This window comes from Chiloscyllium plagiosum, chromosome 24, assembly GCF_004010195.1.
Source record: "Chiloscyllium plagiosum isolate BGI_BamShark_2017 chromosome 24, ASM401019v2, whole genome shotgun sequence".
Classification (NCBI taxonomy): domain Eukaryota; kingdom Metazoa; phylum Chordata; class Chondrichthyes; order Orectolobiformes; family Hemiscylliidae; genus Chiloscyllium; species Chiloscyllium plagiosum.
The window spans coordinates 46,559,924-46,574,668 of NC_057733.1; the positions used below are offsets into that span (position 1 = coordinate 46,559,924).

General features: G+C 41.5%; 1 protein-coding gene across 3 annotated transcripts in view; it reads left to right on the top strand.

The window, feature by feature from the left end:
* Positions 1 to 4,821: 4,821 nt before the first annotated feature.
* aspscr1 (ASPSCR1 tether for SLC2A4, UBX domain containing) overlaps positions 4,822 to 14,745 on the top strand; it is a 218,758-nt gene continuing 208,834 nt past the window's right edge. The window contains exons 1-2 of one of the 3 annotated variants that reach the window (XM_043714989.1): positions 4,822 to 4,983; positions 12,705 to 12,760. In XM_043714989.1, the coding sequence (XP_043570924.1) occupies positions 4,840 to 4,983; positions 12,705 to 12,760 (200 nt within the window). In that variant the 5' untranslated portion in view covers positions 4,822 to 4,839. The remainder of the gene's footprint in view (positions 4,984 to 12,704; positions 12,761 to 14,745) is intronic. The other 2 variants (XM_043714988.1, XM_043714990.1) reach the window with 2 other exon arrangements.

Below are 14,745 nucleotides of genomic sequence, written 5' to 3' on the forward strand. Positions count from 1 at the left end.
TGGTGAAGTTGATGAATTGTTCAACCTCCTCGCGGGAGCACGAGGTGGCGCCAATGCAGTCATCAATGTAGCGGAGGAAGAGGTGGGGAGTGGTGCCGGTGTAATTACAGAAGATCAACTGGTCCCACTCACAGGTTAAGGAGGGCATTACTGTGCTGGAGTCACAGAATGTCTCAGAAGGTTCAAGGACATACTCAATTTGATTAAAAATAAAGCATAAAATGGATACAACAATATTGTTTGATGTAGTCTATAGATCACCAATCAGTGGAAAAGGTATGGAGAAACAAATCTTCAGGGAAATTCTAAAGAAATGCCGACATTACAGAGTGGTAACAATGAGGGTTTAGAATTACTCAGAATAGACTAGGATATTGGTTGTGTAAGGGGCAACGGTGTTCCAAGGTTGCACTCAGTAGAGTTTTCTTTACTGAGAAAAATAACAGGAAATGACATCACCACAGGAAATTACATCACCAACTCAAGGATACCACCAGTGCTTCATCTGGAGGCTCACTGATGATGTTACCTAGTATGGTAATGAAACGTCTGAAAACAAACCTTCCAGCTCAGTGAGCAAACCTACATCCAGTTTTCTATAGCAGTGTATATGCAATCCAACAAGAAAAGATGAAAAAGCAAATAAGAGAAGTAAAGAGGACTTTTGAGAAAAGACTAGCAACTAACATAAAGCCTTCTATAGACATATAAATAATAAAAGATTAGATAAATAAAGGATGTGGAGGGCCAATTAGAGACCAAAAAGGGAATTCATAGATGGAAGTTGGGGGCATAGCAGAGGTATTTAATGAATAATTTGCATTTGTCTCTACAAATGAGAAGGGTCCTGTCTAGACATGTGACAGAAAAGATTACTCTGTCACTAGAAGAGTTCAAAATTAATAAGGAAGAAGTCTTGAATAAACTTGGATATACTTGAAGTTGACAAGCTCTGGTACAGGTTGAACATCACCTCCTTGCTCTTGTACACTATGCCCCGAGTAGTTGAGTTGAGGATACTATGCTGTCTTCACTTGTCCTGCCACCCTCATTGATTTGTGCAAATATACATCCAAGTCCCTCTACTCTTGCAACTCTTTTAGAATTGTACCTTTTATTTTATATTGTCTTTCAATGTTTTTCTGAACATCCCCTCACACTTCTCTGTATTGTCATCTATCCGTCCACCCCACCAACTTGTTAATATTCTTTTGGAATTCTCCATGGTCCTCCTCACACTTTACGACTGAGTTTAGTATCAAATTTATGTTCAATACATTGAGCTGGGGGTGGGTGGGGGGGGGGGGGGTGGTAGGTTGGGGGAGGGGGGTGAGATCTCATGCACCAATTGACTTGATAGGATATCCCAGCCAAGCCAATCTTTTGACTGGTTGATTCTTGATGTGAGTTGACATATTGGACTGACTGCAGCGATTGGGTAGAGTTGGAATCCTTTGTGTGGTTGACTCTTGACATGATTAGATTTACTTTGAAGGCTGCAGTGATTGGTTGGGATAGGGACCCTTTGACTGGCTGATTCTTGTTGTGATTTGACATGTAGAGTCATAGAGATGTACAGCACGGAAATAGACCCTTCGGTCCAACTTGTCCATGCCAACCAGATATCCTAACCTGACCTAGTCCCATTTGCCAGCTCTTGGCCCATATCCCTTGAAACCCTTCCTATTCATATACCCATCCAGATACTTTTTAAATGTTGCAATTGTACCAGCCTCCACTACTTCCTTTGGCAGCTCATTCCATATATACACCACCTTCTGTGTGAAAAAGTTGCCCCTTAGGTCCCTTTTATATCTTTCCCCTCTCATCCTAAACCTATGCCCTCTAGTTCTGGACTCCCCCTCCCCATCTATTCATGCCACTTATGATTTTATACATCTTTATAAGATCATCCCTCAGCCTCCAACACTCCAGGGAAAATAGGTCCAGCCTATTCAACCTCTTCCTATAGTTTATATCCTTCAACTCTGGACACATCCTTGTAAATCTTTTCTGAACCCTTTCAAGTTTCACAACATCCTTCCGATAGGAAGGAGACCAAATTTGCATGCAATATTTGAAAAGTGGCCGAACCAATGTTCTGTGTAGCTGTAACAGGACTTCCCAACTCCAATACTCAATACTCTGACCAATAAAGGAAAGCATTCCAAACGTCTATTTACCTGCGACTCTAACTATGAATCTGCACTCCAAGGTCTCTTTGTTCAGCAACACTCCCAGGATCTTATTTAAGTGTATAACTCCTGCTCTGATTTGCTTTTCCAAAATGCAACGCCACACATTTATCTAAATTAAACTCTACCTGCCACTTGGCCCATTGGCCCATCTGATCAAGATCCCGTTGTAATCTGAGGTAACCTTCTTCACAGTCTACTACACCTCCAATTTTGGTGTCATCTGCAAACTTACTAACTCTACCTCCTATGTTCACATCCAAGTCATTTATATAAATGACTACATTGGGCTTGAGCAGTGATTGGCTGGGCTGAGGATCACTTGACTGGTTGATTCTTGATGTGATTGGATTTGTTGTACTGGTTCCAAAGATTAGTTGGGCTGGGGAGTGGTTAATTCTTGATATGATTTGATGTAATGGGCTGGTGCAGTGATTGGCTGGTGAACCTTTGACTAGTTAAATTTTGATGCGATTGGATTATTTATCTCCTCGTTATACTTTTTTTCCTCTTCCCCCACACTACCACCTAACAGCAGTATGTTAATTGAATAAAGATTGGTGCACTTTGTGTCTTCCACTGTGTCTCACACCTGCACACACACACCAAAACAAAAAAAAAATATAAATAGGGATTCACACAGCATTGCCCTTTGATGTGAAGGGCAGTGTTTGTCACTGGCCACCCGGGTGTTTGCCTATCTTCCTGGTGGTGGAATTTGAATAAAGATTAAAAAAAAAGCAGTATGTTTATATCTTCCCCAGGACCCAAGTTGTGTGTGTGCAGGTGTGAGAGACAGTGAAGGACAAATGGTGTACAAATTGTCATTCAATTTCTACCACCAGGAAGAAAGGAAATGCCAGGGCTGGTCAGTGACAAGCAATGCCCTTCTCATCAAAGGGCAATGCTGTGTGATCAAAAAAGTAAAGGGAGGGGTGCAGGGATTATATCAAAATAGAGTTACAGGGGAATGTCAAATACTCCACTCCCTGCAGTACCCACCTCTCCCTGAGCAGCTCAAGGGTGTTGATGGACACAGCATGCTCCTTTTCAGAGATACCCGGGGTCTAACGTAACCATGGAAGAAGGGAAGCCAATTGGCCATAATGACCTCCTCCATGGTCCGCTACCTGGACCTGTTTATGGTCAGTTTATCCAGGCCCAGGAGCACCTCCCACGACGAGATCCTCTGACCTATCCGCCCCGGTCTCATAGGGTGCCCAAAGATCAGGAGTGTGGGACTGAAGTGCAATCAAAAGCAAAGGAGAAGGTTTTCCATAAAACTAAAAAGAGGGTGCCACACTCCATAGATACATGGTCCATGGACTCTGCAGTACCACAGATCTTGATGTGATTGGATTTGCTGGACTGGCTGGGGATCCTTAGACTGGCTGATTCTTGCTATGATTTGACATATTGGGCTTGAGCAGTGATTGGCTGGGCTAGACAACCCTTGATTGGTTGATTATTGATGTGATTGCATTTGCTGGATTTGCTACATTAATTGATTGAGCATCCTTTGACTGGTTGATTCTTGATGTGATTTGAAATATTAGGCTGGCACAGTGATTGGCTGGGCTGGGGACCTTTTGACTGGTTGATTGTTGATGTGATTTGACACATTGGGCTGGTGCAGTGATTGGCTAGGCAAGGGGATCCTTGACTGCTTAATTATTATTTTTTTTTTAGATTTTAGATTACTTTACAGTGTGGAAACAGGCCCTTCGGTCCACACCGATCCACCGAAGCGCACCCACCCAGACCCATTCCCCTACACTTACCCCTGCACCTAACACTACAGGCAATTTAGCATGACCAATTCACCTAACCTGCACATTTTTGGACTGTGGGAGGAAACCGGAGTACCCGGAGGAAACCCACGCAGACACGGGGAGAATGTGCAAACTCCACACAGTCAGTCGCCTGAGGCGGGAATTGAACCCAGGTCTCTGGCGCTGTGAGGCAGCAGTGCTAACCACTGTGCCACCGTGCCACCCACATGTGTTTGGATTTGCTGGATTGGCTACAGTGATTGGCTGGGGATCCTTTGGTTGATTCTTGATGTGATTGGATTTGCTGGACTGGCCACAATGATTAGCTGGACTGTGAATTCTTTGACTGCTTAAATCTTGATGTGATTGGACATACTGGACTGGGTGCACTGATTGGCTGAACTGGGGAATCCTTTGACTGCTTAATTCCTGTTGTGATTGGACATAGTGGACTGGCTGCACTGATTGGCTGGACTGGGGATCCTTTGATTGGTTGATTCTTGATGTGATTGGACGCAGTGGACTGGCTGCACTGATTGGCTGGACTGGGGATCCTATGGAGTGGACTGGCTGCACTGATTGGCTGGACTGGGGATCCTATGGTTGATTCTTGATGTGATTGGACACAGTGGACTGGCTGCACTGATTGGCTGGACTGGGGATTCTTTGATTGGTTGATTCTTGATGTGTTGGGGGGTGAGGGCTGACCACCCTCAGCGACGGCGTGCGCGCTCCCCGACAATGCGGTGACGAGCGCGCCCCCCCCCCCCCCGACAAGGTGGTGACGCGCACGTGCGCGGCGGTTCCCTCCCTCTGGAACGCGCACGCGGTGACTGAGAGAGAGCGGGGTCAGCCCCCTGGCGCGCACCTTCATGTTCGGCGCGTGCGCGTTGCGCCAGTTCCAGCTGCGCTTGAAGGGGATGGCGACGGCGGGGATGGCGGCGGCGGTTACGGTGCTGGCGCCGAATGGCAGGCGGCAGCAGGTGAGAGTGGCGGCGAGTACACCGCTGCTACAGGTGAGAGACGGCCCGGAATCCCCGCTCCTGACAACCGCCTTTCCAGGGGAAGGATTCCTCTCTGTGCTCCCCTGGTAAAACCGGGCCTTGGCGTTTGGAGCTGAGTCAGACCTCCGCCTCACACAGGCAACAGCAACATTAAGATTGCAAATCTTTATTGACCATAAATCCTCCTCTGGTTTACCTTCATACTACAATATATACAAAACAGTAGGCGGGGGTATCCACATTTATTCTGTATTAATGTTGTAGCTTCATACTATATATCAGCAATATGCTGATCATGGGTTACATATCTCCTCATTTTGTCAATCACCTACATTATTTTTATATACATATATTTATTTGTGTATGTGTGTGTATATAAAAAAAATATTATATTGCTCTGGGTTACACATTTTAATCATTTATTTAATTTACATTCATACTACATATATGACAAGCTGAAAGCAAAACAAATTGCTGGAGAAAATCAGCAGAGCTGACAGTATCTGAGGAGAGAAAGCAGAGTTAACATGCACGTTGAGTTGGCAGTTAGGAAGGCAAGTGTAATGTCAGCATACATTTCAACAAAAGCAGAGATATACTGCTGAGACTGAGAGAGACTGCTCAGATTACATTTTGAATGTTGTCAGCAATGTTGGGGACCTGTATCTAAGATGTGTTAGTGTTTGAGGGGGTCTGGAGGATATTTACAAGAATGATCCTGGGGCGGAAGGGCTTGTTGTATGAAAGCAGTTGAGGACTCTGGGTCTGTACTGGAGTTTATGAAAATGAGGGGAATCTGATTGAAACTTACAAAATACTATGAGGCTTGGATCGAATGGATGTTGCCACTAGAAGGAAAGACTAGGATCCGAGGCCACAGCTTCTGCATGTCGGGATAACTCTTCAGAACTGAAATGAGGATTGTTTTTCAGCCAATGTGTGGTTAATCTGTGGAACTCAAGTCATTGAATGTATTTAGGACTGAGATAAGTTCTTAATTAGTAAAGTTATCAAGAGTTTAGATTCCCTACAGTATGGAAATAGGCACTTCGCCCAACAAGTCCACACCAGCTCTCCAAAGAGTAACCCACCCAGACCCACTCCCCTACCCTATATTAACCCTGACTAATGCACCTATCACTATGGGCAATTCACATGCACATCTTTGTGTACGCAGACACTGGGAGAATGTGCAAACTCCACACAGACGCCTGATGTGGGAATTGAACCTGGGACCCTGACACTGTGAGGCAGCAGTGCTAACCACTGAGTCACTGTGCTGCCCCAATTTTCAAATTCACTTATAGGGAAAAAGGCAGGAGAATGGGTTGAAATCAGCCATGATTGAATGGTGGAGTAGCCTTGATGGGCCAAATGGCCCAATTTCACTGTTACTAGATTTTGGAGGGTTTGAGCTATAGGTTGAGGCTATTTTCCCTGGAACATCAGAGGCTAAGGGGTTATCTTATAGAAGTTTATAAAACCATGAGGGGTGTCGATAGGTGAATATTCAAGGTCTTTAGCTCAGGGCAGGGGATTCCAAAACTAAAGGGCATTGGTTTAAGGTGACAGGGGAAAGATTTAGGAGGGACCTCGGAGTAACCTTTTCATATGAAGGATGGTGTGTGTGTGGAATGAACCGCCAGAGGAAGTGGTGGAGGCTGGTACAGTTATAACATTTAAAAGGCATCGGAATGGGAATATGAATCGGAAGGGTTTGGGAGGATATAGGCCAAATGCTGCCAAATGGGACTAGATTAATTTAGGATATCTGGTCAGCATGGATGAATTGGACCTAAGGTCTGCTTCCATGTTGCACGTCTTTATGCTCTTACTTTTTGAGTCCAGTGGCCCTTCCTCACAACTGATAGTAACTAAAAAAAAATGGTAGTTCTGCTGATAACAAGGGTTGGGAGGAAAAAGGAGTGACCAGATAGATGGAAGCAGAGAACCGAGAGAGAAAGGAAATTAGCCAGACAAAGATGGTTGTTGTAAGCCAGTGAAGGAGAAAAGCTGATGATGGGGACAATGAGTAGGTTAAATTGGGGTGGCTGTGCTGAAAGGAGACCATATCATGATGGGCCCTGGAAAGTGAGGATAAAGGACATGGAAGGAGGTAATCAGGGTCTAAAATTATTGAACTTGACATTGATTCCTGAAGGTTATAGGTTTCCAAAATGGAAAATGAAATGCAGTTCTTCTAGCTTTTGCTAAGCCTCACTGGAGCATTGCAGCAGGCTGAAATAAAATGTTGGTCAGGGAGCACAACGGTGTGTTGAAGTGGCAGGCAACTGGAAGCTGAGTAATTTTTATGGACAGTATGTGGATATTCTGCAAAGACCATAAAATACGGGAGCAGAATTAGAATATTTGACTGATCAAATCTGCTCCATCATTTGGGAATGGCTGATATTTTTCTCTACTCCATTCTCCTGCCGCCTTGACATAACCCTCAAAATTCAAGAACCTATCTATCTCTATTTTAAGTGCACTCAATGACTTCACCTCCACAGCCTATGTGGCAATGAGTTCCACAGATTAATCAGCCACTGGCTGAAGAAATTCCTCCTAACCTCAGTTCTAAAGTGTCATCCGTTCACTCTGAGGCTATGCCCTTCAGGTCCACTCTATCCAGACTTACTAGTCATCCTTCTTCTCATCCTTCTAAACTCCATTGAGTACAGATTCACAGTCCTCAATCTCTCCCTGGCAATCATTCCTGTAACCCTCTTCTGGGCCCTTTCCAAGGCCACTGCATCCTTCTTTAGATACGTGCCCCAAACCTGTTCATAATATTCCAAATGTGGTCACCCAGTCTGCATTTCATTTCCCCATTGTAGAGCAGTCCACGTTGTGAGCAATGAATATGGGCAGTATACTAAATTGAGTGAAGTGTAGGTAAATTGTTGATTCACCTGCAATTTGTGCCTGAAATTTTGGATAGTGAAGAGGGAGGAAGTAAACGGGCAAGTGTTGCACCTTCTGTGATTGCTTGAGAAGCTGCTGTGGAGGTGTTGGGAGTGGAGAAGGAGGGGACCAAATATAACTGTTTCTTGTGAGTTATTCTGTATTAATTATTTACCTTCACAATATGTTGCGCATGGGTTGGAAATTTTTTTTTCCTTGTGTTAACGGTTAAATTGCAACTGTTTTCAAACTTTACATATCTTTGCATTCATATGCCAACTCCTTTTAAAATAATGAAACTCTTTTCATAAAAGATACTCCTTAGTTCACATCAAATAGGTTTGCCAGCTGCCCTACTTTTGGGCTGAGTTGAGTAACCCCCTTCTCAAATGCACAGTTTGCAAACTTGCAAAATCCCCATTTGCAGCTTCTCTTTACATGGTGTATAAACTTCAAAGTTTCAGTTCTACCATCTGGTTTTGGATGGGACTTCCTTGAAAGTTGCTTGTGTTCATAGGGAAGGTGGAATTCTTTGCCTGCTTCATGCTCATGATGTGCAGATGATGTGGTTACCAATTTTAAATACATTTTCTTTGGCAGAAAAAATCTAAAAGAGGGAAGAAAAAGCTTCTATTTATAGTGCCTTTTATGTGTTCAAAACATCCCCAAGTACTTCATGACCAATGAATTACTCTTTGAAGTGTAGTTCCTTTTGTAGACAAACACGACAGCCAATTTGCACGCAGCATGGTACCACAAACACCATGAAAGGATTGACCAGTTAAATCTTTTTGTGTTGTTGGTTGAGGGAGGAATGTTGGTTAGCCCACAGAGAACTCCCTGCTCTTTTGGAAGAAGTGTTTAGGATTTTTAAAAAATCAAAGCAAACAGATGGGCCTAAGTTGAAAGTTTTGTCTATTTTCTATAGGTTAGAAACTTCGAGACAGAAGTTCATTTAACTGTTTGAACCTGTCCTACTCAATAAATTGTAGCTGAATTTATCTTAAATCCATCTATTTTTTTTTTCTAAGCCCATAAGGTACTTATCTAACAAAGCCAACTAATAACTGTTCAAAATTTTTTGATTGAGCCCCAGCGTCACCTGCTTTTTGGGGTGGGAATTTCAAATATTCATCACTTTTTGTGTGAAGAAGTACTTCTGAGATTGTTTTTGCGTAGCTCAACTTTAAAATTGGGGTTCTACCTCCTTGTTCTAAACCTTTTGATCAGAATAAATACATTTATAGCTACCTTATCTACTCTGCTGATATATCTATATGAACCAAGAACTCAGGCCAACATTATTTCACAATAATGCAGTCATTTGTCACATTTTAGATTCTAAAAATGTTAGTAATTCTATCTGTTACATTTAATAAATTATGACAAAAATTTAAAATATCAAATCTGAAATGAACTCTACCACTGCATAACTATTGGAGATAGAAAGAATTTTAACTAGGTGTCAAGAGAGAACTAAATCTATTATACAAAAATTGCAACAAAATATATTTAACTTGACAGCCAGTTTATTGTTTAGCTTATTTCTGCTTAGCACATTGAAAAATCTGATATGTCTAATCCTAAAATTGCTGTTTGCTTAAGAATGTGAAAACATAATCACTATCCCTAGGTGATCAGAAGTAACTGCTTTGTGATTTGTTCACAGTGTAAATCAGTTTGACACAAGTACTTAAGGAGTATTTGGAAATCGGACTCCAAAAACAAAACAAGGAAAAGCTAAATAATATTCTTATACTGCTATTGTCATACTGGATATTTTAAAACAGAGTTGTCAAATATTCCTATTCCAATGATCTGTGATAAATATTGGCCTACCTCTAGTGGAAACCTCTTCTTCAATTGTTGAAATACGATAGAGTCGTTGAGATGTACAGCATGGAAGCAGACCCTTCAGTCCAACTGACCAGATATCCTAAACTAATTTAGTCCCATTTGCCAGCACTTGGCCCATGTCCCTCTAACCAGACCTGGGCATTTTACGTCCCATGGGCCATATCCGGCCCTTTGGTCATTCCTGTCCGGCCCGCATGAGGTCAATCTTAAATTAGAACATAAATGAAAAAGTATTTACGCCATGCACACAATGCAGCTGTGTTGCTTTTGTTTTGAAAAGGATGTTTTTTTAAATTTACGTATGGATGCACATGCGCGTGTATGTGTGTAAACAGCTAAAAGTGATGCTTGCTGGCTAGCCCTCAAAATGTCAGCTCACACCAAGACAAGTTATGTCATATCCCACAAAATCGCCAGAAACAGTAAACCGTTTTCTGATGGAGAGTTTATTAAGGAGTGCTTGTTGGACTCTGCAGAACTAATATGCCCAGAGAAATAGGAGGCATTTGAGAATGTGCCCCTCTCCCAGCGCACTGTAACGAGAAGGATTGGGAATAGCGCGAGAACTCTGGAGCTTCAGCTGCAGTACAGAGCGGTCAACTTTGACTTTTTTTCCTTGGCTTTGGATGAGAGCTGCGACGTACATGACACAGCCCAGCTACTCATCTTCGTACGTGGCATAACTACGGACTTTAAAATCACGGAGGAGCTGGCAGCAATGCAGTCAATGAAAGGAACAACAACTGGTAATGATTTGTTCACGGAGGTAAATGCCTGTTTGGACACGTTGAGACTAAAATGGGACAAGCTGGCGGGTGTGACAACGGATGGTTGTCCAAATCTAACTGGAAAAAATGTTGGACTCTTAAAGAGAATGCAGGATAAAGTGACAGAAATTGACCCTGAACAGAAATTGGTATTTTTGCATTGTATTAAAAATCAGGAAGTGTTGTGTAAGTCAGTGTTAAAAATTAACCATGTGGTTGATGTTGTAACTAAAATAGTTAACTTCATCAGGGCAAGAGCTTTGAATCACAGGCAGTTTGTTGCACTTCTGGAGGAAAATGAGACTGAACATCGTGACATAGGCTACCACACAGCTGTCAGGTGGCTCAGCCTGGGCAAAATGCTGAAAAGTGTACGGGACCTGAGAGAAGAGATTCAAGATTTCTGTGTGAAGAAAAGGAATGGCATTCCACAGCTTTCAGATGCAGACTGGATTGCAGACCTTGGTTTTGCTGTTGATGTGACTGCACTTATGAATGAACGAAATGTGAAACTGCAGTACAAGGGCCTTTTTGTGCTTGAAATGTACAACTTGGTGAAGGCTTTTATGAAAATTTGCAGCTTCTCTCAAGCCAAATGGAGGGCAACATTCTCACCCACTTGCCAACACTGACTGAAGCCACATATTCAACTGATCACCTCCACAGGTACTCATCTATGTTAGAAGCACTGCATGGTGAATTTTCAAGACGATTTCAAGACTTGAAAATGTTTGAGAATGAAATACACATGATTCTTTCCCCATTTACATGCAATGTGGAGAATGCACCTAGTGATGTTCAGCTTGAACTCATTGACCTGCAGTCTGACACACTTCTGGAGTACTTTAGGTCAGTCTCACTGCTTGATTTTTACTCTTCCCTCAAAGAGGAGAACTTTCTACACATGAGGAGGCATGCTCAGAAGATTCTAGTCTTCTTTGGATCTACCTGTAATGCGAACAGACATCCTCAGTGATGAAGTTCAACAAATCCAAATACAGACCCTCTATCACTGATGATCACCTCTCAGCTGTCCTTCACATATCCACCTCAGACATTCAACCAGATTTCAGTGCACTTGTTCAAGCCCAAAACAGACTGGATTTTTCTCACTAAACAAGTAAAATGAATTGAAAAACATCAAAAGCACTTATTGCTTTTTGTATACAGTTGTTTGTGATACTGAACAATAATGAAACAACTTTTCATTATTGGTTTGTGAGCTTAACATGTTAAAAATAAAATGAAATACTGAAATTATTGTTTTATTTCTTCTGTATTTGACCTACTTTAAGATTTCATATCTTTATTGTAAAAGAATATCCTTTTTCTTTTGATTATAGTTTCAGTGCAAAACTATATAATTTAGTACGTTTTACAATGGGAGAAAACTAATACTGAGCAGAATTATGTTCAACTTATTGTTTGTTCGGCCCTCCAACACAGCTCAGGTTTCTCATGTGGCCCCTTGGAAGAATTCATTGCCCTAAACCCATCCTATTCATATACCCATCCAAATGCCTTTCAAATGTTGTGACTATACCAGCCTCCACCACTTCCTCTGGTAGCTCAATCTATACATACATCAACCTCTGCCTGAAAAAGTTGCCCCTTAGGTCCCTTTTATATCTTTCCTCTCTCAACCCTAAACCTATGCCCTTTAGTTCTGAACTCCCCCATCGCAAGGACAAAACCTTGTCTATTTATCCTATCCATGCCACTCATGATTTTATAAACCTGTATAAGATCACCCTTCAATCTCCCAAAGGAAAATTGTTTAAGAATGTATGATGATGAAAATAATATGCTACTAATTGGCAAGTATAGCAAAAGATATTGAATGTTTAATTTTCAAAATGATGTGGAAGCAGCGCCCATTATCTTTAAACCCAGCTAGATATACATTTGAGGTTATAGGAACCTTTTGGAATTTATTTGTAGATAACTGAAGAGTTGTGGTTTGGTTAGAGTTAGGCAATGTTGGATAGATACTCCTGCACTGAACTTTGGTTTGAACCCCTGTCAACATATAACCCAGTCAAGTAAAATAAGGAAAGGGAACATTTTTTTGTTTTGATTTTCATCTGATTTTGCCGCTGAAGATAACTATTATAATTCCCAACTTTATGCTACAGCCAAATATGATTTGTTTTTCTGATGCAAAATGATTGTTATGTGTCAATATATTTTTCTGTTCATTAGGTTTTAGAAGAGGTGTGTAGAAAACAGAAATTGGATCCCGAGGAATATGGTCTGAAGTAAGAATCTTTAAAGCTCATGAACTTCTAATATTGGCTGATTTTTTTATCTCCGAATATAAATGTGCTGGAAGAGATGCTGCCAACCTACTTCTCTGCGATTATAAGTTTATTTTATTTTTTGTTGTTGAAATAGTTAACTTTCATGTATAACATCCCAAAGATTTCAGATTATCCTCAATTTTGTGATAGTCATAGTTAAATCTGTGGGGGAAAAAAGATCGAAACAGTGGATTGTTAATACCCTGGCATCTAAGGCAAATTGTTATCCTGCTTATCACTCTTTTAAAAATTTGTTGAATAATTTTGTCATAATGCTTCGTATTTGTGAAATAATTGCAGCTAAGTCTCTATCCTTTGGTGTAACAATACTTAGAGTCAGTCAGACATGCTGCTTTATAATGGGGTATGTGCTGCAGAGTTGAATTTGGCTTGTTCCTTTCTAAGACCATAAAGCTTAGTTACTGCAAATCAATACATGCTTGAGCAATTTAGCACGCTTGCTGTAGGTGAGGGAACTTTGCAGACTGATATGTACTTGTCAATGTGTGGCACCAGATCAATCTGGCAACTTCCGTGGTAACATAGATTGAATGAATCAAATCGGTTTCATGCTTGTGCTTATTCACACCAAATAGACTTAAGAGTTTAAGTTGATCTTCCATGTAACAATTTTCAGATTGATAGTTTGAAGCTGATTCTGATGCTTTGAATTCAAAATTTGCGCAGTTGCTTACAGATTTTCCATAGCTTTCCATGTGCTCTAATTTCTGCTGGTATTATTTCTGTATCCCTCTTGCTTTGATGCTTCACAATCATGCATTCACCCACCCTTTGAATCGTAGAGTAATTAGCTAAGGTGAATGACCCTCCCAGTCTCTTTGGGTATCTTTATCACTTGCCTTTGTAAGATACCTTGGGATATTCTGCTATATTAGATTATATTACTTAGTGTGGAAACAGGCCCTTCGGCCCAACAAATCCACATCGACCCACCCAGACCCATTCCCCTACATTTACTCCTTCACCTAACACTACGGGCAATTTAGCATGGCCGATTCACCTAACCTGCACATATTTGGACTGTGGGAGGAAACCAGAGCACCCGTAGGAAACACACGTAAACACGGGGAGAATGTGCAAACTCCACACAGACAGTTGCCTGAGGCGGGAATTGAACCCGGGTCTCTGGCACTGTGAGGCAGCAGTGCTAACCATTGTGCCACCATGCTTCCTGATGTGTTATGTAGATGTAAGTTGTAATGCCCACTAGAGACCAGGATTTAGCTGGCTGAATTGGGGTTAGACTTTTTAGTGTTATTGTATAAGGTCTGCTTTCAACTATTTTCTGTTGCTCAATTTTTATTTTGCTCTGAGAAAAAATTTAGATAGTAGCATTTTTGTTTCCGGCTTTACTAGTATTGTAAGCAGATTGATGAAGTCCTTCTTGCAAATTGATGTGGTTTACTGGTGGAATTCTTCACTGAACATCATCTTTTTTGATGTGGATTAAACTATGTAAAAGGATACTATGTAAATTTAACTGGTGCTGACACACAGAGACAGCAAACGGATTTCTTCAATTTGTTCATCTGTAGTAGACATGGAAAAAGATTTCGGGACAGCAAAGAAAGATTCATTGAAAAACAGACAATCCTCATTTACCTTTTATGCTTATTGTGGCATTTTTGTACCAGAAGGAGTACTTTCTGTTTGTGGTTGGTCCAGCAGTATTAATTGGATGATGAGCTTTCTTTTTGATGTAGTGTTTTGTTTTAGAGCAGTGCAAAACTTGGTCCAAATTATTTTGCTGTGGCAACAATCTGATTGATGCCCTGTTAAAAATCTATGTGACTTCAATCCTGGCAGACTACAAGGAGCCATGCTTAATCTCAGCAGAACATTCCCTGTTTCATGAACTGTCTCTGCATAAATGAGCAGTGCTACATCGACTGGTTCGTTTGGTCCATTCAGCTTGTCTCAAG